The 25526-nt window shown below is 37.7% G+C and overlaps 1 protein-coding gene and 1 pseudogene across 2 annotated transcripts in view; one reads left to right on the plus strand and one right to left on the minus strand.

Annotated features, from left to right (window-relative positions):
• Positions 1-363: 363 nt before the first annotated feature.
• The window catches only part of SLC13A1 (solute carrier family 13 member 1), a gene marked incomplete at both ends in the record, with an annotated part of 102474 nt that continues 77311 nt past the window's right edge, over positions 364-25526 (plus strand). The window contains 2 exons of the mRNA XM_081146839.1: positions 364-462; positions 19475-19603. Of these exons, the coding sequence (XP_081002965.1) occupies positions 364-462; positions 19475-19603 (228 nt within the window). The remainder of the gene's footprint in view (positions 463-19474; positions 19604-25526) is intronic.
• On the minus strand, positions 22864-23607 carry LOC308561991 (protein N-terminal asparagine amidohydrolase pseudogene; annotated as a pseudogene). The gene has a single exon. The product of its transcript is annotated as a protein N-terminal asparagine amidohydrolase pseudogene (transcript).

The following is a 25526-nucleotide window of genomic DNA, read 5'->3' on the forward strand; positions in this document are numbered from 1 at the left end:
CCCAAAGGGGTGGAGAGGCCTCACTGTGGCAAACTCAACCAACCCTACTATTTTGCCTTCTCCTAGACTTGGCCAGTCTATATTCCAGTTCATGTAAACACAGAATATAGGGAAAGAACAGTTTTACCTTTCAAAAGCTACACCAGCAAATGGTCTTTGATTTCTTGTAAACATTCTTGGGCTTATCATTCCACATTAATTGTGACAGTAAAACAATAAAGATTGAGATTTAATTTTAACTCATGTTGGTCAGTCTAGGGCAGAAAGTGAAGATGATGAGCTGGAGAAATATTAATCCCAGCCGGTTATTTAACTTCAGCCTCATTTTGAGGAGAGCACTATCAAAGGCACCCACTCAGGACAATGAAACTCCTCAGTTATATTTTGGTTTATCGCCGGTGTCTCTTCATAGTTTTCACTCTACTGATTTTACTGCCCCTACCTATCATCCTCCACACCAAGGTAAGTGAACCTGGACAACAGGCTGCTGGGTTTCCTGATTTATTTAATTGTCCTTCCCTATTGGTCTAGGTTTTATTTCATTTTGGTATACTTGTAAGCAATTTTCTGTTTGCTTTGAAGTGCAGTCAGTCTACTAAGTCCAAAATGATAAACTTTTGCTTATAATTTTTAATCCCTTAGCAATATGATTTGCATCAGCAGACATTCAGTGAGCACTTTCTGCCAGGCATGATGAATGTCACTCGCTGGTAAGAGGACAGGCCCTGGAGCCAGGCTCTCTGCTTTAAGTCCCAGATTGATCACTTGCAAGCTGCGTGACCTGGGCAAGTTACTTAACCTGTCAGTGCTTCTGTTTTCTCATACGTAATACTGGGAGAGTAATGGACTTGCTGTGGGAATTAATGAGTAAGCATTCATCAAGCACAAGTGGTGGCTGGTATACAGTAAGTGGGGTGATGTGGGTCCTCAAGTGCGTTGACTCCACAGCTGGTGCAATTCCTGCTATGATGCCTTTTCTCTGAGTAGAGAAAAGCAAGTATTAATAAAGGTTATACCATTCTGGGTTAAAAGAGGATTGTTGTAATTATACTACCAACGGTCCTCCAGCCTCCCTCAGAAGTTGGCCACTAATCTGAGAATCTCTGCAGGAAATCCATGTGAGCTAATGAAAAGTACTTTTTGACTCCACCAAGGTCTCCTCTATCTGCAAAGCTGGCTAGGAGAATGGCCTCTGCTGCCCACAGCTGCACCTTGTCTGCTGCCAGGGGCAACCACCCAGTGGTAGCCTCCCAGGCTGGGCCTCCACTTGCACTGAGGCCTCCTAGTCCTCTGTGGAGGAAGGAAAGAACTCCTCACTCCTTTTGGTCAAACACTGTCCTGAGCCCCCAGATTCCTACAGAATTTCTAGGGCAAACAGCAAGCACAGTCATTGTTTCTGGTTGACTATTACTCCCCTCTCCTCCCTGCCCCTCCCACTGCTGCTACTTCTGAGACTCCTGTAAGAGTCTCTGGCAACCACTAGATGACAAATTTGAGTCTCAGACATAGTGCTCTAATCCAAACACCCACCTCCAAGCCTCTTTGAAGACATGCCACTCCATCTAGCATGTATGATGGCTTTCTCTTTCCAGCTCCCCAATCCTGAAGTCCCCTACACCTAGCTGGATCCTACCATCAGCTCATCCTGGTTCATATTTGGACCCCTGCTCTAGCATAATGCCTCTGGGTTAGTCTCAGCATAGGTCCTTACTTTACAGCAGTGAAAATAAGAAATTAAACCAGTTGAGACATACTTAGGCCATGACTGCATATCATCTGTGCTGCTTCTTTGACATATAAACCCAGGACACTTTGATTATATTCCATAATTTTCAGAGAAAATGAATATAAACTTTTTGAAGGAGAAAACAGGTAAATAAATAAAAAACAATTATATCAGTGCATGATTCATTAACTGGAAAGTATAATCTTACTAAGAAATGCAGTCATTGATTTTTTTCAAGGTGCTGTGATAAGAGTACATTAGTCCTATGGGGAAAGCAGGGGCCTGGCATTTGATGAACTATGTTTCTCTTTCTTTTCCTCTAATCAACTCATTTGTTAAAACCCAAGCAATGTTGATGAGAGGGATTTTTTCTAGTACAATAACATGATTTCATTTCTTGGCTACTCTAAATACATAGTCAATCATTTAATCAACTGCCAATTAAATTCAAAGAATATTATTTTAACTGCTACTTACAATGAAAGTAGAATTTTTTTTCCCAGAGAATATGTGCCTTTGTAGGGTATAAAATTTAAGTAGAGTTTTACTTTGACATAGATGCAAGGTAATTTATTATAACTTTCTGGTTACCAAACTGGAGAACCCTATGCTTCTAAACACACAGAAACAGAACAAATAAAAATTCAAGCAAAACAAAAAGTCAATTTTGCTTTATGAAAACATAATAAATCTACATGATCTAGAGCCAACAAACAATGAATTATTGACTGATTTTGTTTTTCATTTTCCTACTGGTTATTGAGTTGTTTGTATAGACTGACCTTAACACTTATCTTAATTCCATCTCAAGTAAAAACGTGGCATCAATAATGAGAGACCCTCATTGGTTTTCAATGTAATGTTCAAAGGGGAAAAGAAGGGATTCACTCAGAAAAGCTTGCTTCTGTACCAGGTATGCGGTCAGCTGCTTTACTTAAATTATCTTATTTAACTTCATTACAAACAATAAGACAATCATCTGTGTTCTATCATTCTCACTTTATGTTTGAGGAAAATAATGCTCAAAGGCCACATGGATGTTGTGGAAACTGGATTTGATCTTGGGTTCTCTCACAACTTCTAATTGATGCTTTAATAGTGGTTTTCTTTGGTCTTTTCTGTATTTTGTATTTTTGAAGATTTACCTTCTGTTTTGAAAAGTTACATAAAGTGTGGCTTGATAATCATTTATCAACAACTCAGGCATTTCTCTTCATGATAATGCTTTAAACAGGTAAAACCACAGAAGAAGGAACATCGTAGCATTTCCTCAATTGTCATGCTACTCACTGTCTCTAAGGTAGAAAATTGCAGTGATTCTAATCATTGGGGATGGGCCTTGTTAACCAGAGGAGAGGTTCAGGCTCTAATAAAGAACAAAAGGCACGTGTTTCAGCAAAAGGATGCAATTAGGAGAGACAGGTTGAGGGAGCTACTCAACTGTGCTCTGGAGAGAACAAAATGCAACTCTTTCATGCAAGTGAAGACTTATTGACTAGGTTAACAAGAATTGGTTAGTTTCAATATGCAAATAAGGGAGATGGAAATCACAAGGAAGAGGTAAAGTCCAGGTGTGTCCATACAGCAGTTCTTGTTCCACAATGTTTATGACTTAGCCTTGAGCTGAGTTTAGCAATAGGTTTAGCAACTTAATAGCAGTTCTGAGAACTGAGGCACAAGACATGCATTTGCCCCACTTCCTTAACAGCTTCCCGACTCTCTTTTAAAGTGACTCTCTTAGCAATGCTTATTCTATTTTATTTCTCCATTATCAGCCCACGAGAACTGAAGTAGTGATGGGTCTTCTTATATGTGTCATTTGGTGAATGTTCCAGACTCCAAGCTATACAAGCTGATGATGTCAGCTTGTCAGAATATGATACCCCTTCTCTTTCACATCAAATGCTCGCTGTGAGTCATGGCATTAGGTTGGCATCTCGATATCTTTAAGTTAGAACAGACCTTAGAACTGTGTTTCAGTTTTCATGGAACTGATACTTTATAGGAGAGTATGCCTCACCCCAGAATTCCATGGGCATAAGCTCAACTTTAATCTTTATGAGTTGCAATTGGCTACACTTATCAGGTTGGGTTCCTGTCAAGTTCATCCTGTTTACAGCTGGTCTACAAAATACTGTGCTACATTTTAATGTTTACAAGAATAGCATTTAGTAAGAATGGCTCAGACCTTGAGACCCTTGTCTTAATATTTCCAATTGACATCTGTCTGACTCTAGAGCCAGTGATTGCAATCACAACTGAATAGGTATATCTTTATATCTTCAACAGTGGTAATAAGTATACTCCTAATACATTGGTGTAAATGTTGCTTTACTAATGGAATCCTATTTTCTTATTGCTTAACACTGAATCATCAGTAATGCTGTCTTTTTTATTGTTACATAGACATCAAGGTAGCCTTAGTCCTTCCCCAATTAGTAGTTATTGATCAGTAAAACAAGCTTATAATGTAATTGCTATTTATGTAAATATTTGAGTGAAATTAATAATTGCACTGACTTTTTCTCATTTTGGAGAGGAAATTTCTTAAATATTCTTAGATAAAAACTTGCTTAAACAGGCCTAGGCTATGTCCATAGCTCCGATGATATTATTTTCTGTGAAACATTGTTCTTCTGTGACTATTTCTAACATATTGCTCATTTTTACTCTTCTCAGTACTCTGTGCTATTTCTTTACTTATTTTTCCAATTCTTGGCTTTTCTTTCTATAATGAAACAAAAAGATTTAAAAAGGCTGGGTCTGAGGAGCAGTAAGAGGAGAAAACTGAATAATATTTTTGTTTGTTTGTAGAGTGCATTTCTTCCTAGTATGTTTCCATCTATCTAGTTTATCCATTAATTAGGGCCCCTTTTTGAGATAAGGAGACAGGGAAACAGCCACCAACTATTGAGCAGCATTCTCCAGTTGACTAGTTGTAAAACCAAGACCAGATTTCAATTTTCTCTCAGGTACTTCTGTATTTCTCTAGAAAATATTTTACAGCAAGAGAGACTTAAAAAGAGAAGAGAATAGGAGAGTGAACACAGTAGGGCTTTAGTGCCTGCCAAAGACTCAAGGAAGAAGCCTTAGCCTCACCCCTTAGCACTAAACCCAGACAACTCACATGACAAAATTATTTGCCAGAGGATGTGGGTTAGGGAGGGAGGAAATTCAGCTTTAAGGGCTGGCTCTATTCAAGTGTTGTTTCCTTCACCATATATTCATTTTATACATCATGAATTTCAAAGTTAGAATAGAAATTCTAATAAATAAAATAAATGATACACAATGAGAGACTTATGGTGCTGAATCTAAATAAACTAAACAGATGGGAGCAACACAGTGCTTGTAAAGAACTGTAAACTTTAAAGGGATAAAAGACCTACTTAGAAGTCTATCATAGAAAATGAAAATGAGTGGGAGAGAATTTAAAAAGACAAGTGAAAGAAGAGGGGGGAACAAATTCCAAGGAAACATAAAGAACTTTTAAAGGGCCATATCAAATAATTAAATATTTTAACAGAAACAATTGATATCATTTTAAATGTTGCTTTAAAATATTTTAGGGATGTAAGATATGTGGGGAGGAGGGATACTATAAACTCTAAGAAACTGAATATTTTAGACAAAGAGAGCATCAAAATGATGAAGGGCAAGAAAAAATAGAAAGTAGAACTCATGTTAAGAGTACTGTGGTAGATGAACAAAACCAGAAAATCCAAATTTCATCTATTTTTATCTCATGAATATTTTATGAGAACTTCTTAAGCCCAAAACGTTGTGCCAAGTGAACCGTGGGATCTAAGCGGAGGTGTAAATTAATGTTAATGCTTTCAAGTAGCTTGTAGAATTGCTGAAAAGTCAATATATACTACGGCAAACCTTAATCACGCTTAAGGTTGTGTATAAATATAAATCATTTGAACTAGAGATGTGTAATTAATAGGTGGGTAAACTTCTAACAGTTCCACTTGCCCATGAGAACCTGCTACCCTTCACCCTTTATCTCAGATAACCTGCTACCCTTCACCCCATCTTTTGGCCTGAAACCTGCATGTCATCTCAGATGTTCCTAAGCTCCCATCATGGTCTGTGTTGCTTTGCCTCTTATATCCACCCCCGCTCCAATCTGCTTCCCCAGCTCCTTTCCAGCTGGCACTGCTTTCTTGAGGCTGACTTCATCTCTTCCTTGCATAAACCATTTTCACACCCTTCCCTTAAAATCTCCAGTCAGAATACTATTTTTAAAATGCCAACCTGGTCCCATTATACCCCTGGTCACACTTCTTCAGGGGCTCCCTTTTGCATACAGGGGGAAAATATTTAAATCAAACATGTATACACTTATGGATCTTTAAGATTTTACCATTTATTTGTCCTAACAACCCTTCCCAAAGCCCCAATACCTATCTCCCCCATTCACATTTCCACACTAGCAGTATTTCTCTTAACAAGATCTCACAAAATATTCATGAGATAAAAATAGATGAAATTTGGATTTTCTGATTTTGTTCATCTACCACAGTACTATTAGCATGAGTTCTACTTTCTATTTTTTCTTGCCCTCCATCATTTTGATTCTGTGCCTAAAATATTCACATTCTTAGAGTTTATAGTACCCCCCACCCCCATATCTTACATCCCTAAAACACCCACTGTTAGTGCCTCTATCTTTGTACATGCTGCATCTCTTCCTGGAAAGCCCTCTCCTTTTGCCCTGTTCTTGGGACAGGAGCTCAGGCTGGTGTACAAACTGAGTGTCATCTTCCATGTTCTTACTGCATCGTGGGGACATTGGCCTCCTTTAGAGTATATATTCCATTTTGCTTTTACCTTTGCTTCCCATATAGACTGTACATACCTAAATAATGTGGGACATATTTAATTTGTTTCCTTCTGCACCAAACATATGCCTGTTCCATGGTAGATAGTTGATAACTCTGCTGAAGAGACGAGTTGATGATCTTGAATGACAGAGGTTTTGGAAAATAAAACCAGATCTCATAGGAAGGACAGGGCTCAGGAGAAAGAGATCATAAAAGGAAGGAACTTCAAACAGAGTGAAAAGAGTTACTAAGGGGCAGACACGAATGTTGTAACAGGAGGGTGTCTCTTCCACAAACTCTTCTTTTGCTTCTATAATACATTTTTATACTTAGTTTGGCAACGATACTAAATGTGAATGCTCCATAACAAGCATTAGAAACAGTCGATATTATCATCCCCATTTTACAGATGAGCAGAGACTCAAAGAGGTTAAGAAATTTGCCCAAAGTCACACAGTCTATAAAGGGAGCGGGAAGATTTAAGCAAAGTCTGTCTGACTCCCATTGCTTCTTTAGTGGTGTTTATATCAGACCTTTAAAAGTCTGTGCATGGGTTGCTTTACTCCATTTTCCTGCATTTGCAATTACGAAAGCGCATATTGAGATGAGGCTCCCTCTGCCTAGATTGCAGAGGAACCAGGACTTACAGCTAACCACTAGTGAAGGGAAGAAATAAACTTTGGTTGTTTAAACTGCTGAGATTTAGGGAGTTTTGCATAGCATAACCTCAACTGTCTTGATTTATCTAGCATGTTCTGAATAACTCCCCAAGTGATTCGCTCAAGCTACCCCTGGTCCATTTTCTCATTTGAAAATTAATAGGACTCTTAAAACAGTTTTAAATGTTATCTGTGTGGATCAGTGGCCCCAAATTTCCCTGAGGTACTTGCTTAAAATCATAACCTCTGGATGTGAAGTCCAGGACGCTGCTCACTTAGCAGACTCCTAACATAGTTGAAGCAGTTAATCCATGCACTGCATTTTGATCAGACTCTAGTGCATAGTCAGATTGGAGAACTGAATGATCTCTATGGCTATTTCTGGGTCCACTGTGTGCCTGGGGGGTAGAGACAGCACATCTCCATTGTTAATTAGTTGTGGAGAGTAAATGAAAAGAAGGAGCTAAAAATTTCCCAGAAATTGGCATAATGCAGCCACCAATTGTCTTTTCCTGATCTCCATTTGAGCTAAAAATTAAAAAGAAATGCTAGGTAATTTTTCTTGACTTTGTAGTTTAGTTCCTTTTGAGTCTTCATCTTCCAAGATGAGGATATTTCAAGTCATTTCAAGCTTTGCCGTATACATGGCTTAGGTCTTGAGAAATCATTGCAGCATTAGTGGTAGTTTTATCGTGAACCATGCAAAGTCTTTACAGGCTCTGTCAAATAATAATAGTGATTTTCTTGTAGCACACAGATTTAGAATGCATGATTTTTCTCCTTTTTTAATTGCTTTGTGTTCTCTTTAGAAAATCAATTGCAGTGAGTGAGGCCTGTGATTGGTCCTACTTTTCTCAGGCTGTGCTGAGAGATCATATCCACATACGTACTAATTCATCAGGCAAATTAGTACCTAATATTAGTCAGTGTGTCATTAAAACTAGAAGGAAGGGTGAAGAAACCTCTTATATTTTAAAGCCTAATTTATATTTCAATTCCATCTGGAGCTATAATTTAAAATAGAACCAAGGTGATTTTTAAATATAATCAGCCAAGATAATTTGACAGCCAGAACTTGTTGGTGGGGAAGGGGCAGCCATTGTTCAGATTGCATAGTCATAGCTTCATTTGCCTTTTCCACCTATGCAACAAGGGCCCTGGCTTCCTGTAGTTGAGGTGGTTAAGAGTAGATATGCTGGAAAAATGTAGAGTCATTCACCCACTGGGGTGAGGTTTAAGATATCTGGTGCTGACAAGTAAGAGATAAAACAGAAAAGAGAACAAGGCAAAGAAAAGAGCTTCCTATGCTAAAGGACTTTATTCCTAGCGACTAGGACTTTATTCCTAGTGACTATTTTATATAGGGATCATGATATAGGAACAAAAACAATTGTAGAATGAACAGAGAGAAGTAATTTTCATTCATTAAATATTACTGAGCACTTACACCATGTCAGGAACTGTTTTAAGTGCTGGGATTGGGGCAATAAATGAAATGAGGTATGTTTTCAGGGAATTTATGCTTTAATTGAATCTCAACTTTACCACATACTAGCAATGTGATAATTGATTCTTAATTTACCCTGGAATTTTAGTGGAGACTAAATAAGTCATGTGGAATAGCAAGTATTATATCTGGCATATAGTAGACATCATAAATGTTTTCTTCCTATCCTTTTACTTAATCATAAGTCAGAAAAAAATTTTGTTTTACTTGGCAAATATCTTCACCTTTCAAATAAGCTTTTCTATCTGTAAAGGCTATGATCAGCAGTCTAGATGAAGGTTATACAATTAGGACCCCACACCCACACCCAAAATCTTTCCTCCACTCTAAATACAAAGCAAATCACTATTTCTGTAGATCAGAATGGGTCACAAAAGCAAACAAGTGGAGTGAAGTTGAGAAGCTGTGGTCTCAAGTGCTCCCACATCATTTTGGGGTCAGAGCCAGGTTCAACGTCTCAAGCTAAGGGCTGGAGAGAGGTTTTGCATTGTCCTGGCAGGAAAGGACCTCAAGGTACCAAGATAAGGTGGACTTTAGACTGGGAGCCAGGGACTGGCTGGAGGAAGTTGTAAAACTTGTAGATGAAGGACAATGAGAAAGAAAACACAAAGAAAAGACAGCTGCTACCCAGGATAAATTTGAAAATTAAATCTCAAATTACAATGGGACAATTAAGAAAGACTGACAAAGCCCGGCTGGGCATGGCTCAGTGGTTGAGCATCAACCTATGATCCAGGAGATCGTGGTTCGATTCCCAATCAGGGATATGCCCAGGTTGTGGGCTTGATCCCCAGTCAGGGGTGTGCAGGAGGCAGCTAATCAATGACTCTCTCATCATTGATGTTTCTATCTCTCTCTTTCCCTCTCCCTTCCTCTCTCTGAACTCAATAAAGATATATATATATATATATATTAGATAAAGAAAGACTGACAAGAAAATCAACACAGAGGTGAAAACACTCCAAATGAAACAAAAATAATAGGGGAATCGGCAGGTGAGAAAAGGGGGGAAAAATCCACACAATAAATAACAAAGTATTTTTTTAAGTAGAGATATATTAATTAAGCACCAACAAAATGGATAATACAGAAGAAATGGATAAATTCCTAGAAATATACAACCAATCAAAATTAAATCATAATGAAATAGAAAACCTGAACAGATCAATAATGAGTAAGGAGCTTGAATCAGTAATCAAAAACCTCCCAAGAAAAAAATCCCCAGGACAGATGGCTTCACTGGTGGATTCTACCAAATATTTAAAGAAGAATTAATGCCAGTTCTTTTCAAACCCTTTCAAAATAATGAAGAGGAGGGAACACTTCTGAATTGATTTTGAGGCTAACATTACCCTGATATCAAAGCCAGACAAAGGACACTAAAATAAAAGAAAATTATAGGTCTGTATTCCTGATGAACATACATGTAAAATTCCTCAACAAAATATTAGTAAACTGAATCTATTAGAACAGTAAAAGGATCATACTATATGACCAAGTAGAATTTATCCCAAGAATGCAAAGATTATTTAATATACACAAATAAGTTAATGTGATTTATCACATTGACAGAATGAAAGATTTTTTTAAAAAACACATGTTTTTCTCAATAGATGCAGGCAAAGCATTTGACAAAAATTCAATATCCTTCTGTGATAAAAACTCAACAAGTTAGGTATAGAAGGAATGAACCTCAACATAATATATGATGCATATGACAAGCCCACAACTAACATCATACTTATTGGTGAAAAACTGAAAGCTTTTCCCTTATGATTAGGATTAAGACAAGAATGCCACTCTCACCACTTCTATTCAACACAGTATTGAAAGTACTAGCCAGAGCAATTAAGCAAGAAAATGAAATAAAAGACATCAAATTGGAAAGGAAGAATAAAATTATCTCTGTGTGCAGATAACATGATCTTATATGTAGAAAACCCTAAATACCCCACAAAAAATGTTAAAACTAATAAACCAATTCAGTACAGTTGCAGGATTACAAAATCAACATAAGAAAGTCAGTTGTGTTTCTATATACTAACAAGTGACTATCAGAAAAGAAAATTAAGAAAACAATCCCTTTTATAATAGAATAAAAAAATAAAATAAAATACCTAGGGATAAACTTAATCAAGGAATTTCACCTTCTGCACTGAAAACTATAAAACTGTAAAGCATTGATGAAAACAAGTAATGGAGACACAAAATAAAGGAAAGATATCCCAGGTTCATAAATTGGAAGACTTAATATAGGTAAAGTGTCTATACTAACCAAAGGCATCTACAGATTCAGTGCTATCCCCATCAAAATGTCAATGTCATTTTTTTCCAATGGCATTTTTTACAGAAATAGATAAAACAATCCTAAAATTAATATGTAACTACAAAAGACTCTGAATGACCAAAGCAATGTGAGCAAAAAGAAGAAAGCTTGAGGCATCACATGTCCTGATTTCATCAGGGAAATACAAATCAAAGCCAGAGTGAAATAGCATCTCGCACCTATTAAGATGGCTTTTAATAAGAAAAGATTATCTTGGTTATGATGCAAATTAGAACCCTTGTATACTGTTCATGGGAATGTAAAATGATGCAGTCACTATGGAAAACAGTATGGAGGTTGATAAAAAAATTGAAAATAGAATTACCATATGATCCAGCAATCTCACTTGTGGGTGTATATAAAAAAAACTGAAATCAGTATCTTGAAGAAATATTTGTATTCCTATGTTTATTGTAGCACTATTAACAATATCTATAATAACATGTTAAAGGAATACCAATAAGTGAATGGATAAAGAAAGTGTGATACATATATATGTAAATATATATATATATCAATAATATATATGTAATATATTTCAGCCTTAAAAAAAAAAAAAAGAAGCCCCTGCCAGGTGGCTCAGTTGGTTGGAGCATCATCCTGTACACCAAAAAGGTTGTGCGTTCGATTCTCAGTCAGGGCACATACCTAGGTTTCAGGTTTGATCCCTGGTCAGGGCTCATACAGGAGGCAACTGATCAATGTTTCCCTCTCCCCTCTTTCTCCCCCTTTCTCTCCTTCCCTCTCTCTCTTCCCCTCTCCCTCCCTCTCTCTCACTTTCTCTTCCTTTCTCCCCCTTCCTCTCTCTCTAAAACCAATAAACACACTCTGTAGTGAAGATTTTTTTAAAAAGGAAATCCTGCCATATGCAATAGCAGAGATAAACCAGAGGGCATTATACTAAGAGAAATAAGCCAGTCACAGGGGGACAAATACTGCATGATTCTACTTTTATGAGGTAGTCAAACTCTTAGAAGTGGAAAGTAGAATGATGGTTGCCAGGGGCTGGGTGAAGAGAGAGAGAGAGAATTGTTCAATAAGTATAAGGTTGAGGTGATAGTTACACACGGGCACGTGTTTAAAACTCAGCAAATTGTATAAATGATGTGCAGCTTCTTGTATATCAATTATACCTCATTAGAGCTTTTTTTTTTAAAAGAAATATGAAACAAGGAAGGCGAATATAAGAGAGAGGCTAGTTGGGAGTTCCAGAAATGAAAAGTGCAGTATCTGAAGTTAAAAAAATCAACAACAAATGAAATAAACTATAAATGTTAAACTAAGTACAGCTGAAGATATAATCAGTGAACTGGAAAAGAATATCAGGAATTCATCTACAAATCTGGCAGAAAAATAAAGAAATACATTTTAAGTAAAGAAAGATTAAGAGGATTAATTCAGAATTCCCAACAGATATGTAAAAGGCATTCCTGAAAAAGAGGGGACTAGAAGGGAGATTGTATTTACAGTAATAATGATCGAATTCTTCAGAATTAAAAAGTTTATAAAATATAAATGTATATGAATATACATTTCTAAGTACAAAGCAATTTAATTAAATATTAGTCCATATTGAGATACATTGTAAATGAAACTTCAGACCATCAAAGATAAAGAAAAAAATGTAAAGCTACTAAACAGAAAAGAAAATCTCTATAAAAGGATGATAATTAGATTAATTTCTCATTCTCAACAATAATGCAGATATCTGACAAAGATATACAAGACCTTGTGGAGAAAACTAGGAAATCTCATAGGAGGAAGTTAATGAATGCCTAAATGAATGGAAAAATTCATAGATGGGAATGTTTTAAGCCACATCTACACTATAAATTTTGTGTAATTTGAATAAAAATCTAAAGTTCAAAAACTCTAAAGAGTGAAAACCTAGAACTATTAAGAGAAGTTTGAGGAAAATGTAAGATTAGGGACTTGAGATACAGATGGTAAAATTTATTGAAAAGTTATAGTAATTAAAAGAGCTTAATGTTTCAAGAACTGATTTTTAAAAGGTGGTAGTAGGGGGAGGTGATTAAGGAACAAAATAAAAGCCCAAATACATATATGCCTGCATATGCTGAAATTTGGCACAGGAAATATGTAGCAATATGAATTAATGAGCAAAAAAATGGATCTTCCAATAAAAAAAAAAAAGCCAGGGCATTTAGGCTATCCACTTGGGGGAGGGGGAAGTATCAGATTTCTATATAAATAAATTAAGGCCCTACACTGGAAAAGAAAAATTTTAAACGCTAAAAAAAATACTACAATATATAATACCCAAATTTCTCATGCAAGATAGTAAAAACACAAGACATAACATAAAGTAAACACTAAAGTTCAAATGCACTTCTTCCACTGAGAAATTTCTTTTTTTTTAATTTATTTTATTTTTTAAAAAGTATTTATTTATTTATTTTTATTGTTCAGAATATTACAGATGTCCCCCCCACTGAGAAATTTTGTTACTACTTAGAAAACTTTCTTTATCCACATGGAGCTAAATACAAAGGTGTTTATAGCCTTACAAGAGTAAAAAATTGGAAGCAAGAGCCCCAAACAACCATCAGTAGAAAAACAGACAAGTGAATTATAATATATTCATAAAAACAAATAGATATGCTGTTAGAAGGCTTCTAATACTTCAAAAACTTTTAATGTCAGGGACAGGAATTTTTCATCCATATTGATTATTGGTCTGCATAGCTTCATCTCTTTGGTAGTATGAGAGAAGCTTCTTACAATAGGAAAAGTGGAGATAGTACTACATGACCCAGAGAGGCACAGTGTACACATATACACATACAGAGCAGGAAACACTAGTTAAGTGACATTACACTTCATACATTTGTGTTCTGCACAACTGCCTCTGTCTGACTGGGTGTGGTTTGCTGAGATTCTAGATGTAACTTTTGAAAGTGTTAGTGGGTATATACATTTTGAACAGAAAATTATTAATTTTATTTTTGAGAGTTTTCTGGACTTACCTTCCCATCCCCCTTGCTTCATGTAGTATTGTGAGAAGGAATCATGATTTTAAAAATCTTTATGTAAGATCAGTCTTTTTTTTTTTTTTTTAATATATCTTTATTGATTTCAGAGAGAGGAAAGGAGAGGGAGAGACAGAGATAGAAACATCAATGATGAGAGAGTCATTGATCGGCTGCCTCTTGCACGCCCCCGACTGGGGATCAAGCCCGCAACGGGGGCATGTGCCCTGACCGGGAATCAAACCTGATTGCCTGGATCTTAGGTCGACGCTCAACTGCTGAGCCACGCCTGGCCGGGCTGTAATATCAGCCTTGGTCATAATTTTGAGTCTTCTTTCTGTATTTTCCTCTACAACAAACAAAAGTAGACATTATTTGTATTACTGTCATTCAGTTCAAGAATTCATAATACTAAAATGCTTTGCTATTTTTAGATCAGAATTTGATTCAAATTTTTACTTGCTATGGTCGCAGATTTAATTTAAATAAGGCTATCAGATGTACTTGACTTTGAGCAGATTTGAGAGGGAAAACAGTTCACCCACAGTCCAATGTACTTGACAATTGGCCTTCTTTATTGTTTTACCCTTGTTTGCTTGTGGTAGCAGTAGTGGTGGTGTATAGCGATGGTGTGGTGCATAGTGATATCAGTGTTGGTGTATAGTGATGGTGTGGTGCTGTATAGTGATGGAGGTGGTGGTGTATTAGTGATGGAGGTGGTGGTGTATTAGTGATGGAGGTGGTGGTGTCTAGTGATGGAGGTGGTGGTGTATAGTGGTGGAGGTGGTGGTGTCTAGTGATGGAGGTGGTGGTGTCTAGTGATGGTGGTGATGTATAGTGATATCAGTGGTGGTGTATAGTAATGGTGTGGTAGTGTATAGTGATGGAGGTCGTGGTGTATAGTGATGAAGATGGTGGTGTATTAATGATATTATTGGTGGTGGTGTATAGTGATGGTGGTGGTGGTGTGGTCCCACTTTAGGAGCAGTGGACTGGCTAAGAAGGTAGAGAAAGAGAGGGATAGAAAAAAATTAAAGAGAGCAACAGGAGACTAAGATGATATAGTTAGAGATCTTGGGACACTTAGAATTTCTAGTGACAAAATAAAGCAATTTTTTCCTGTGACTCAGAGCTGGATGTCTTATGAGTTGCAGCACAGTTAGACAATGTCTGAGTTTTCCTCCTCATCAGAAGAACCTGTTCGCCAAAAATCACTCACTCCTATATTAGGTTTTTTGAATATATGTAAATAACAGGAAACTATAAAATGTTATCCTCTATTGTTCCTTTCTTAACAAGAATATTCACAAATCTTTGATTTAAAAAATCTCAAATAAACCTACATATTTTAATATAAGATTCTTAAAAGAAAATATTTGACACTGTGCCTGGATTAATGGTCTATTGTTGAATGCCTAAGGAGTGTTGACAGGAAAGAACACTTTCCTGCCCATGACTCCAAGACTGACCAAGAAAGATCACATAATAGAAAATGGGAATTGAAAGAAAGAGATATTTCTAGGATGAACCCATCAATAGAATGACTGTATAATTTATTAGCCAAAGAGGGATACTTTTGAGAATGAAAAGGGTTGCTAAACAGAAGGAACACCTGCACAACATGGGTAAATCAGCGCTATCCTGAGGAAATTGGGCCAGATGGCCATCTGCCCATCAGAGGGGGGTCATTCTACTATCCTCCTTTTCTAGACTTTGGGCTTCCTTAAATATGGAAAAATGGGACATTTCCCACAAATTCCTGGAAGGCAGCTATTAGGAGCAATGCAGATATGGTGCCTTAGTCAGGGACTCATATGCAAAATTACAAAATTTGTATAAGTGATTTGGGAAAGCTCCACAGACAAGATATAAATTTGAACCACACATTGAGGGATAGGCAAGTTTTCAAAATAGGTTATGAATCTAGGGATTCAGCTTGGGCAAAAGGATACTACCTGGAAGCAACTCTCTGTTTGAAACTTGAGCAGAGTTAAAGATGAAATAGAAGATATGGAAGAGGAAGTAAGCCATGCTTCTCAAAACTTAACCTATATAAGAATCACCTCAGGAACTTGCTGGTTCTGATTCCATATGTTGGAGGGAGGGCCTGAGATTCTGCATTTCTCACAGCTTTCAGATCATGCTTGATGCTGCTCTCCATGGACCCCAGAGTGAGCTCACAGAGAAATTCAAAGAAAGTGTTGATTCTGGGATAGCGAAGCAAGATTTGCGAGGCAGGGCAAGTGGGCAGCGTTTTTCTTATCCAAGATTTTACTCAAATGCTGAGAAAAGCCAAGCAATTAAGAGAATGCATGAAATGGAGTGGTGGTATTGTACAAAACTGAAAAGTACATGTCAGTCTCTAAAAGGTAAGCTTTTCTCAAGTCTGGAGAATTGTTGACATAGAAGAATCTGATCCCAATGTTACCAAATTTCTTAGTTTTTCAAGAGAAGCCAGAAATTCATATTTTGTTTTTAATATGAAATCTGCTGGTTTTTAAATCCTGACTCAAATTAAATACACACATACCATTGTGAGTCAAATAAATTGTATTTTCTTACTAGGCTTGGCAATTAGCTCACAACTACTTCATCTACTAAAGAGTCACATTAGGTCAAAGCATTCAGGAGTCCAAAATAGGGTCACAGGCAGTAGCAGCTGGCACTTAAGGACACCTGGGGACTTACTGATATGACTGCCTGGTTGAATATTATGGACTAGAATTCAGTAAAAGAGTGCATGATGAAACCAAGGATGGGAACACAAATATCAAGAAGATATGTAAAGAAGACTCTTTAAAAATAGAGAGTTGATGTCAGGAAGTAATGGGGTAAGTCTTGTTATAGTTAGACTGAAGGTGGCCTTGAATACCAGATGAGGATTTTGAATTGTTTTCAATCGACTACTGAAAATCACTGACTTGATTGTTTCAAATAAGTGTTGGGCCTGTTAAAATATGAAAGCATTAGCTCAACAGGCTAATAATTTAATACGGGAAGTTTTGCTTTTTATTCCATCCCCAAAGTTGCCCTATCTGAACAGAATATGACTGTCTAGATGAAGTAGATCCCTGTTGAAATGAAATTTCATCCCTCATGGCAGGGGTTATGTGTGATGAACAGAATTAGCTAGCACCGTTTCCCTTTCTTTCTTTCTTTCTTTCTTTCTTCTTTCTTTCTTTCTTTCTTTCTTTCTTTCTTTCTTTCTTTCTTTCTTTCTTTCTTTCTTTCTTCTTTCTTTCTTTCTTTCTTTCTTCTTCTTTCTTTCTTCTTTTTTCTTTCTTTCTTTCTTTCTTTTTCTTTCTTTCTTTCTTTTTCTTCTTTCTTTCTTTCTTTCTTTCTTTCTTTCTTTTTCTTCTTTCTTTCTTCTTTCTTTCTTTCTTTCTTTTTTTCTTCTTTCTTTCTTTCTTTCTTTTTTTTCTTCTTTCTTTCTTTCTTCTTTCTTCCTTTCTTCTTTCTTTCTTTCTTTCTTTCTTTCTTTCTTTCTTTCTTTCTTTCTTCTTCTTTCTTCTTTCTTCTTTCTTCTTTCTTTCTTTTCTTTTTCTTCCCTCTTTCCCTCCCCCATTCCTTTCTTTCTTTTTCATTTTTCTTGTTTTAGCAGTCCAATGGATTTGTGCTCCAGATAGTTGTCAGGGTGGCTAGCCCCTTAATCTGGCTTTATGCAAAGGAATCAGAAAATCAAAGTGGATTCTGGAAGATGATTTGGTTTTGGAACAGCCTTGTCTGCAGTGGAAGAAGTGAGGTCAAATCTGAGGGGCAGATTTGAGAGGTAAAATAATGGGGAGATAGAGGACAGAGAGACTGGTTGGTTGTGCCTAAAGAGCAAGGTGGTAAAAGGCTCCATTTTGTCTTGAAATTTAGGTTCTTATTATCTTTCTATGATAGAAAACATAAAGTCATCATGGGGAGCTTTGGGGTTATTCATGTGTGTTCTAAGAGAAAGTGCAGCCCTGGTCTTTCTCCTACATTGGCCTTTTAAATTAAGCTGGTAGTCACAAATTCGCTCCAGAGCAAGTTAGGAAGATTCAGTCAAGGCCTAGCTTTGTTTTATTGTTTGTTCAAAATTATAGAGGCAGACTTTGAATAAAACTGTCAACATCAAAACACCTTTATTATTTCTCCTTTAAGAAGATAACAAACCCAATAAAGATACAATATAGTCCTGGCCAGTGTGGCTCAGTTGGTTGGAACTTCATCCCTTACACCAAAAGGTGGCAGATTTGATTTCCAGTCAGGGCTCATATCCAGGTTGTGGGTTTGATCCCTGGTCAACTCACATGTGGGGGACAACCAATCAATATCTCTCTCTCTTCTTCTTCTTCTCTCTAAAAATCAATACATTTTTTAAAAATGATATAATCCTGGATTATTAAGGATGTCTTGGAAGCCCTCTAAAAGTACAGGGATGCTAGGTGAGTAAATACCAAACCCAGAGGACTCACCCTGAGGTAGGTGAGTTAGGGGGTAACAGAGCTAGAAATTGTATTGCTCTGGGAAAATCTTAAGTAAAAGGTTTCATTAAACTCAGACAGTTTTTGTAAATTTTTCAAATTTAGCTCAGAATTTGTAGAGATTTAGTAGTGTGAGAGCAAAACAAGGCTATATATAATAGATGCTAATCTTTATTGATCACTTAGTATGTTCTGGATGATTTCATATGAAAATTATTTGTGTAAGCCAAATATAATGATGAATTTCAACCATTTCTTAACAATGCCCTAAAACATAAGTGTGTAGTTTTATAGTTAGCCAAACAACAGACTTATTAAGAGTCTCAATCCTGTTGAGTCTCCCTGTGTCTCACGAGGAGCTCAGTTATCTTTCTAAAAAGCAAGGCAGAACGTTCTTCACCACCAGGTTCATATCACTTGGAGCTAATTAAGTCTCATCTATGCCATGTAAGTTGGCTTTGTCCTTTCTCTGAAACAAAGTACAGCAAAAGTTTTCTCGTAGGTTGATTTCCCACTTTTAGCAGAAGGAAAGGAAGGCAGGTAGGTGTATATGGGTCCCAAACAGCCAGGCACCAAGGAATGCAGTGAAAAGACAGCTGTACCCTGCCCCAGGGGAAAGGCAGTAACCTGGCCATTTCTGCACTCCAGAACTGGGAGTGCATTTCTTCAGCCAAACAAAGGTGAGCACTAGCATCCATATACACTGATATGAGCACAGAAACTTGACTATATGCTGCTATCTGTTTTGAAGGAAATGTGAAGGGAACTTAGTGAATGAGGAGTTTTTTAATGTTTTTGATTTTTCATGTGTATTAAATTTTTGCTCTTGGAACCCCTAAGAATGACAGTTTACTGCCCAGCTCAAAGTGCAGGGGCCTCAGAGTTGTCTCTTTCTTTGTGACATGGTTCCATTCAGCAAGTGTGGTTGTGATGTGAACTATGATTTCCCAGCTTCACTATTTCACTTTGTGTTTTGCTCTTTCCAGGAAGCAAGATGTGCCTACATACTCTTTGTTATTGGCATATTTTGGCTCACAGAAGCTTTGCCTCTGTCTGTAACAGCTTTGCTGCCTGGTCTAATGTTCCCATTGTTTGGAATCATGCCCCCCAAGGAGGTAAGTTAAATTCACTTACAAATGTTTGCCATGATAACATTCCTTGTTTTGTGCTGATATTTTCATTGACAAAGGTTACATTTAAAGGGAGCAATAATCCTGTTAATAACACCTCCACTTGCCAGGGCCAGATACCTCAGTTGGTTAGAGCATCATCCTGATATGACAAGGTTGTGGGTTCAATCTCCAGTCAGGGCACATACAAAAATCAACCAATGAATGCATGAATAAGTGGAACAACAAATCGATGATTTGTTGTTGTTGTTTTTTCTCTCTCTCTTTAAAATCAATAAATAAAAATTAAGAAAAAAATAGCTCTTCTATGTAAGTCCTTCAAACTTCCAGTTGCTTCTCTTCTCTAAAACTCTGTATGTGTGTCCACCTTCAGTTGGACAAAAACCAAACACAGGGTGCAGCTTCTTGAGTTATGCATGTCAGTAGAAGAACTGTGTGTCCAGTCTTCCCTGGCTGACATCTAAGCCTGGTGCATCACTCCCAAAAAAAGGCCAAGTCTTTTACATCCTAAGTAAGCTTTTTGTATTTAGCAGAATTCAGTCTCACACTGTGTTAGATGTCGGGGCCTGCTGGCAGAGTTGAACGGTCCTGAGGAAGGGGTGAAGATGAAGAAAAGACAGACACAAAAAAGATGGGATCGGGAGGGCTGCAGCTCATGCCTGTTGCCAGGTGCCAGCCCCGAGTTTATTTTCCCAGCTCAATTTATACAGACACTGTTAATTTTTCTGAATAGCACCCCGCTCCACATTCCTACCCCTTGAGTAGTTCCTTCAAGGCCATTGAATGCTATCTCAGAGTAAACACCCTGCCTCTTGCAGGAGCTCTGACATTGGTGCCTATCTTTGTTTCGGCTTCTAATGGGAACTTGTAGGGAGGATTGAGTCCTTGGCTTGGTATGTGGCTTGACTGTCCTTTAACCCTTCAGGCCGGGACCCATATCCTGATAAGCTTTTCTGGAACTTAAGGCCGTAAGCTAAATTAGTATTGCCTTGGTGCCTCAAGGTCTGAGTCAGGGAGAAGGAGAGCACATCGGCAGCTCACCCAGGCACTGTGCCTGGGCCACAGCAGCTCACCCACATCTCCCTGGGAGCAGGGGAGCACATCAGCAGCTCACCCAGGCAGCTCCTCTGTGCCTGGGGCCACAGCGGCTCCCCACAGTTAGAAAGCAATTTTTGTGTATAATGAAGAAAAAGCTTCCATTTTCTTTTCCAGAAACCTGACATTTCCAAAGATAAAGCCTAATTAACTTCCATGTGTATTTCTATTTTGTTCTTGCTGAGAGGTATTTACTCATGCTAAGAGGTGCTTCTTACCTTTATGCAATTTAAAGGTATCCATCTGAAGAAAATGAATTCAGTTTCTTATTAAAACCATGAAATGCATTGAAACCAGAATATCTATCTCCACACAGTCTGCAGCCACCCAGCATACAACTGCCTAAACCACAGCCCAAACACTCTCAGGAAAAATGTCAAGTTCAAGATGCCACTCTGCAATTTATCACCTTTGGGCTTATTTCTTCTTCCAAGGCCCAATATATTACTATAATGAGGCTCATCTGTCTTATAATGTAGGTGGAGATTTTTATTTTTTTTTTACTAACCGCTGATATAGTTTTTTCTTTCTCTCATTAGGAGAAGCTATTATTCCTTTCCTTATTTTCATGTTGCTCATCCCCATTTTGGAGTCCTTTTTTTTTCTTTTCACTTCTGATCCTTTCTGTTCCTCTTTTCTTACTGCATTTCCTACTCCCTCATGATCTTGACTCTTAACTTTCTAGGCACCATTGATTTGGAAGAGTGTGGCCGGTGCTGAACTTTAGTTCCTCTCATCCCCAGGCTGAAGTTTTGCTGTCCCACAGAATCCAAGAGCTATAAACTTAAGAAGTTTCTCAAATGCTCCAACACTCTATAAGGCTCTCAATAAAAGAAATATAAAAAGAGAGGGCTGGTAAGTCCTCAAAAATAGGGTGTCAGATTAGTAACCCCTCTCTTGCTGGCTTGTGTGGTCCCACTGCCAGAGAAAATTAAGTTTAATAATCACATATTTGTCTCTTATGGTTTAATAATAATCTGACTGATTAAATTAACATTTACAAGAGACTTAGATAGAAGCAAGATTAACTGGAATCTTGGGGGCATTTCTGTAGCAAGCGGGCTGGAGGGAGACAGGAGGAAAAGGGTACTTAGGAAGGCCAGGCTTTGTGGGAACTGCCAAAGAAATAACTCTGTCTCTTCAGTATGTGGAGGCCCAACGAGGGGCAGCAAAACTCTAGGCATGAATGACAGTTGCATTACTCAGGCTGCTGATAGCTGTTCAAGAGTCCTTTATACTCAAAGTGTCAGCCTCGGGCTAATTTAACAGTACAGAAGCTTAGACTTGGAAGGGAGCTGTGTGAATCATTCTATCCTGGGCAGGGATTCCCCTCCACAAGGTCTCTTACAGATGAGATCACTCAGAAAGTGCTTAAAGTCTTCCTCTGTGTGGGCTTAGAATACCTCACAAGGAAATCCATACCATTTGTGAATAATTTTAACAGTTAAGTGACTCAGCTTTATTGAGCCTAAGTCTGAAACTCAGTCACTTTGACTCTTTAAACTTTTCTCTTACAGCTAAGATTTCACCAATAAACCTCACCTTTCTTTCAAATAATAGTGCTGCTTGGATTTGAGAATAAATATAATCTCTTTAAGTTTTCCCACCTTCAGTTTTTATGGTTTTCAGACCTCAATTCCTTCCTCGACCCCACCACCCCCACCTCCATTGTCATCACCACAGTATTCTTTTCTCTGGCTGAAACTACCTCTGGTTTGTTAATGACACTTAAGGATTAACTAGTTAATTTAAAAAATGTCTTTCACAGAGTAAGCACTCAATATATGTTAGTCAATGCTAATATTATTTGTACACTGACAAAAGTGAATAGATCACTCTAGAAACATTCCTTTTATTTTTCTTTGCCAAAATAAGATTTTCTTTTGAAAGTCATGTGAAAAACACTAAGATTCAATGGATGTAGATTCCAAATTCATATTCTGTCCAATCTCCACCATTTCTTTCTGTCATGCCAAAAAGTTGCTGTCTTTGGTAATTCTTATTTTTAACTTCCTGAAGAAAAAAATCTTTTCTGTTTGTTTGTTTTTGTTGTTGTTTGTTTGTTTTTTAAGCATAAAGCTTTAGTTCTAGGAAATAGTGTGTTTATTGGAGATGAATATTTTTTAAAAAATCAGGTAGATCTAGTATGTTCAACAACATGGGGGTTGGGGTGGGAGTGAGGGAGTCTCAGCCAGAGGTGAAGTGGAAAGGTTTTCCAGGAACCTTTGCAACCAGGAATTCACATGTGGAAATGGCACCCAGGAACTAGGTCCTATATGAACTTGTTCTGTCTTTGCATTGTAAACACTAGCTACCGGTCCTCCTGTTAAAGCTGGTGCAGCTTGCAGCTGCTCCTCACGATCTTTGGAAGGAGGCTGTGATCTCTGCAGTGTTAGTGTTGACAGCAATGCCATAAATTGGAAAGTGGTTTTCATTTTCTTCCAGGTCATTTAATTCTGTCACACATAATGTCACTAAGTGAATGTCATCTTCTTGTCTGTCAAATTCACTAAGAAGGTGATGAGTAAGTTTTTGTGACAACTGCCCGTGTCACCAAGTCGCCCAGGAGGTGCACTTCCAGCTTTCCACACTGAGCATGGTTGGAAAGGATTTTATGGAGCTCGTGACTGAGAGGAACTCAGCTTTGGTGTAGGTTCCATCACAATGTGTCAAGCAGGTAGCTCACTATCTGTGTGCCTCAGGACCACAATGTGACAAGTGGTGGCATCATTAGAACCCAGAATGGAGATAGAGCTATCCTTTGAGGAGGTCATTGCAAGCTCTCTTTGCTGAATATACAGCAGGCCCTGGGGTCCCACTTGTTGAACAGACTGACCTCTGAGAAGTCTGGCTCTTTTCTCCAGAAACAAGTGGGCTTGGACAAGATCCCCCATGGCCCCTCAACCAGCAACAGCACCATGGAGGGGCATCCCTGACAGGCCCAGGAAGGCGTCTCCCCATGCTGGCTGCCTGCCAACCCCCTCTAGAAACATTCTGATTGTTGCAAAGCGAAAGTGAGTTTATCATCTCCCTTCTGGTATTTCAGCCTAAATTCATCTTAAACTTTATGTGACTTTTTCACCTGTTAAGCTTAACTGGCACTTGAAACAAATCAAAGTTCTTACCACTTTTAGTGGAGAAAACTGTTCTTTAGTCTTGTGATCTTCTGTCCACACAGGGAAACTGACCTTTTCCTCAGAAAGAGCTGATGAAGCTACAAGGAAAGAGCTAGAGATTTAGTCAGAAGACCTGAACCGAAAACCTGATAGTCACAATAATTACTTGTATGATCTTGATCATGTCCCTTAATAACTCTTATTTTCTCATCTGTAAATGGGAATGATAATGCCACACAATCCAAGGGCTGTAACAATCAAATCAAGTAATATATATGAAATGGTGAAAACTAAGTATCAAGTATTCTTATGCATTTTAATATTCACACTTAAAGTTTGCTTGATAGTGTTAAACTGTTGTTCCAGCCTATTGCAGCATTTGGGAATTTCACCTGTCATTGAAGAGAATAATATGTCTTTAATACCCTTATCCAAGTTCACAGCCCTACACATCTCTCTCTTTGGCCACCGTAGCTTTAACCTTACTTTACCTATTTATCAAGCCTGTGCTAAAGACCTATACCTTACTGCTAGAGGTGGTCTCTGTGTCCTCAGTTCTTGTCTTGCTTGTAGGAAGGAATTCAAGCAAGAGACAGTATCAAATAGCAAAGCATGCAAGAAATTATTTGCAAGAAAAGGAAATATACTCAGATACAGTCCAAGCAGGCAGCTTAGCTGGCCGAAGCCGAACCAAGTGCCCCAATTGTTTGGGTGTTTGTAGTTTTATACCCCAGAGTTGGGTTGTGCAAAACAAAAACAAAAGCAAAAGCAAAAGAAACAACCTCCTCAGGTTTCAAGGTTGCCCCACCCAGATATTAAGCTATCTCTTAGACCACATCTTGGAGGAGGTTTTAAGTGTCCCTTTTGCTCACTCTTGAGATTGCTAACTCTTGGTTAATTTTTGTTTGTCACATCTCCCACATCTTCCCTTGATCTTAGGCATCTATCCCTGCTCATGTAGATCAAATAATTACCTACTCTAACGTGACTTGCTTATTGTTGTATGAAGAATATCAACAAGTATTGAATTTCTCTCATCTGTTGAATAAAATTTGAAATGCCAGATATTTAGTGTGCCAATTAGATTTCCCCAAACAGGTTTATTATTATTATTAAAACACATTTATATATAAATTTAAATATATAAATGTAAAGATACACACATGTACAGTAAAATGTTGTATTAGATATTTACTCAGTCATTTAATAGATATTTATGTGCTAGGACTCTGCCAGGCACTTTGGAATGCATCAAGGAATCAAAACAGACAAAAAGTGCCTGTCTTCCTAGGAAAAAAGAGACAACAAACAATATGCCTAATGAATAGGTAAATTACTCAGTGAGTTAGAACGTAATTGATGCTATGAAAAAAATGCAACAGAAGAATGAGGATCAGGAGAGGGTTTCAGTTTTAATAAAAATAGAATTATCAGAGTAGACTTCAAAAAGGTGTCTGTACCTGAATGAAGGTTTACAGGAGATGAGGGAGTTAGCCATTTGAATATATGGGGAACACCATTGCTGAAGGGGAAATACCCAGTGCAAAGACCTTAAGGCAGGTATATGTCTGCTGGGTGACTGGAGCAGAGTGAATGAAGGAAAGAATGGCAGAATATGATGTCAGGGAGAAAATGTGAAGCAGAACTAGACCATGTAGAGCCAAAGTAGGCCATGATAAGGTTTTAACTCTGAATGA

Source organism: Miniopterus schreibersii (genome assembly GCF_964146895.1).
Source record: "Miniopterus schreibersii genome assembly, chromosome: 9".
NCBI classification, from domain to species: domain Eukaryota; kingdom Metazoa; phylum Chordata; class Mammalia; order Chiroptera; family Miniopteridae; genus Miniopterus; species Miniopterus schreibersii.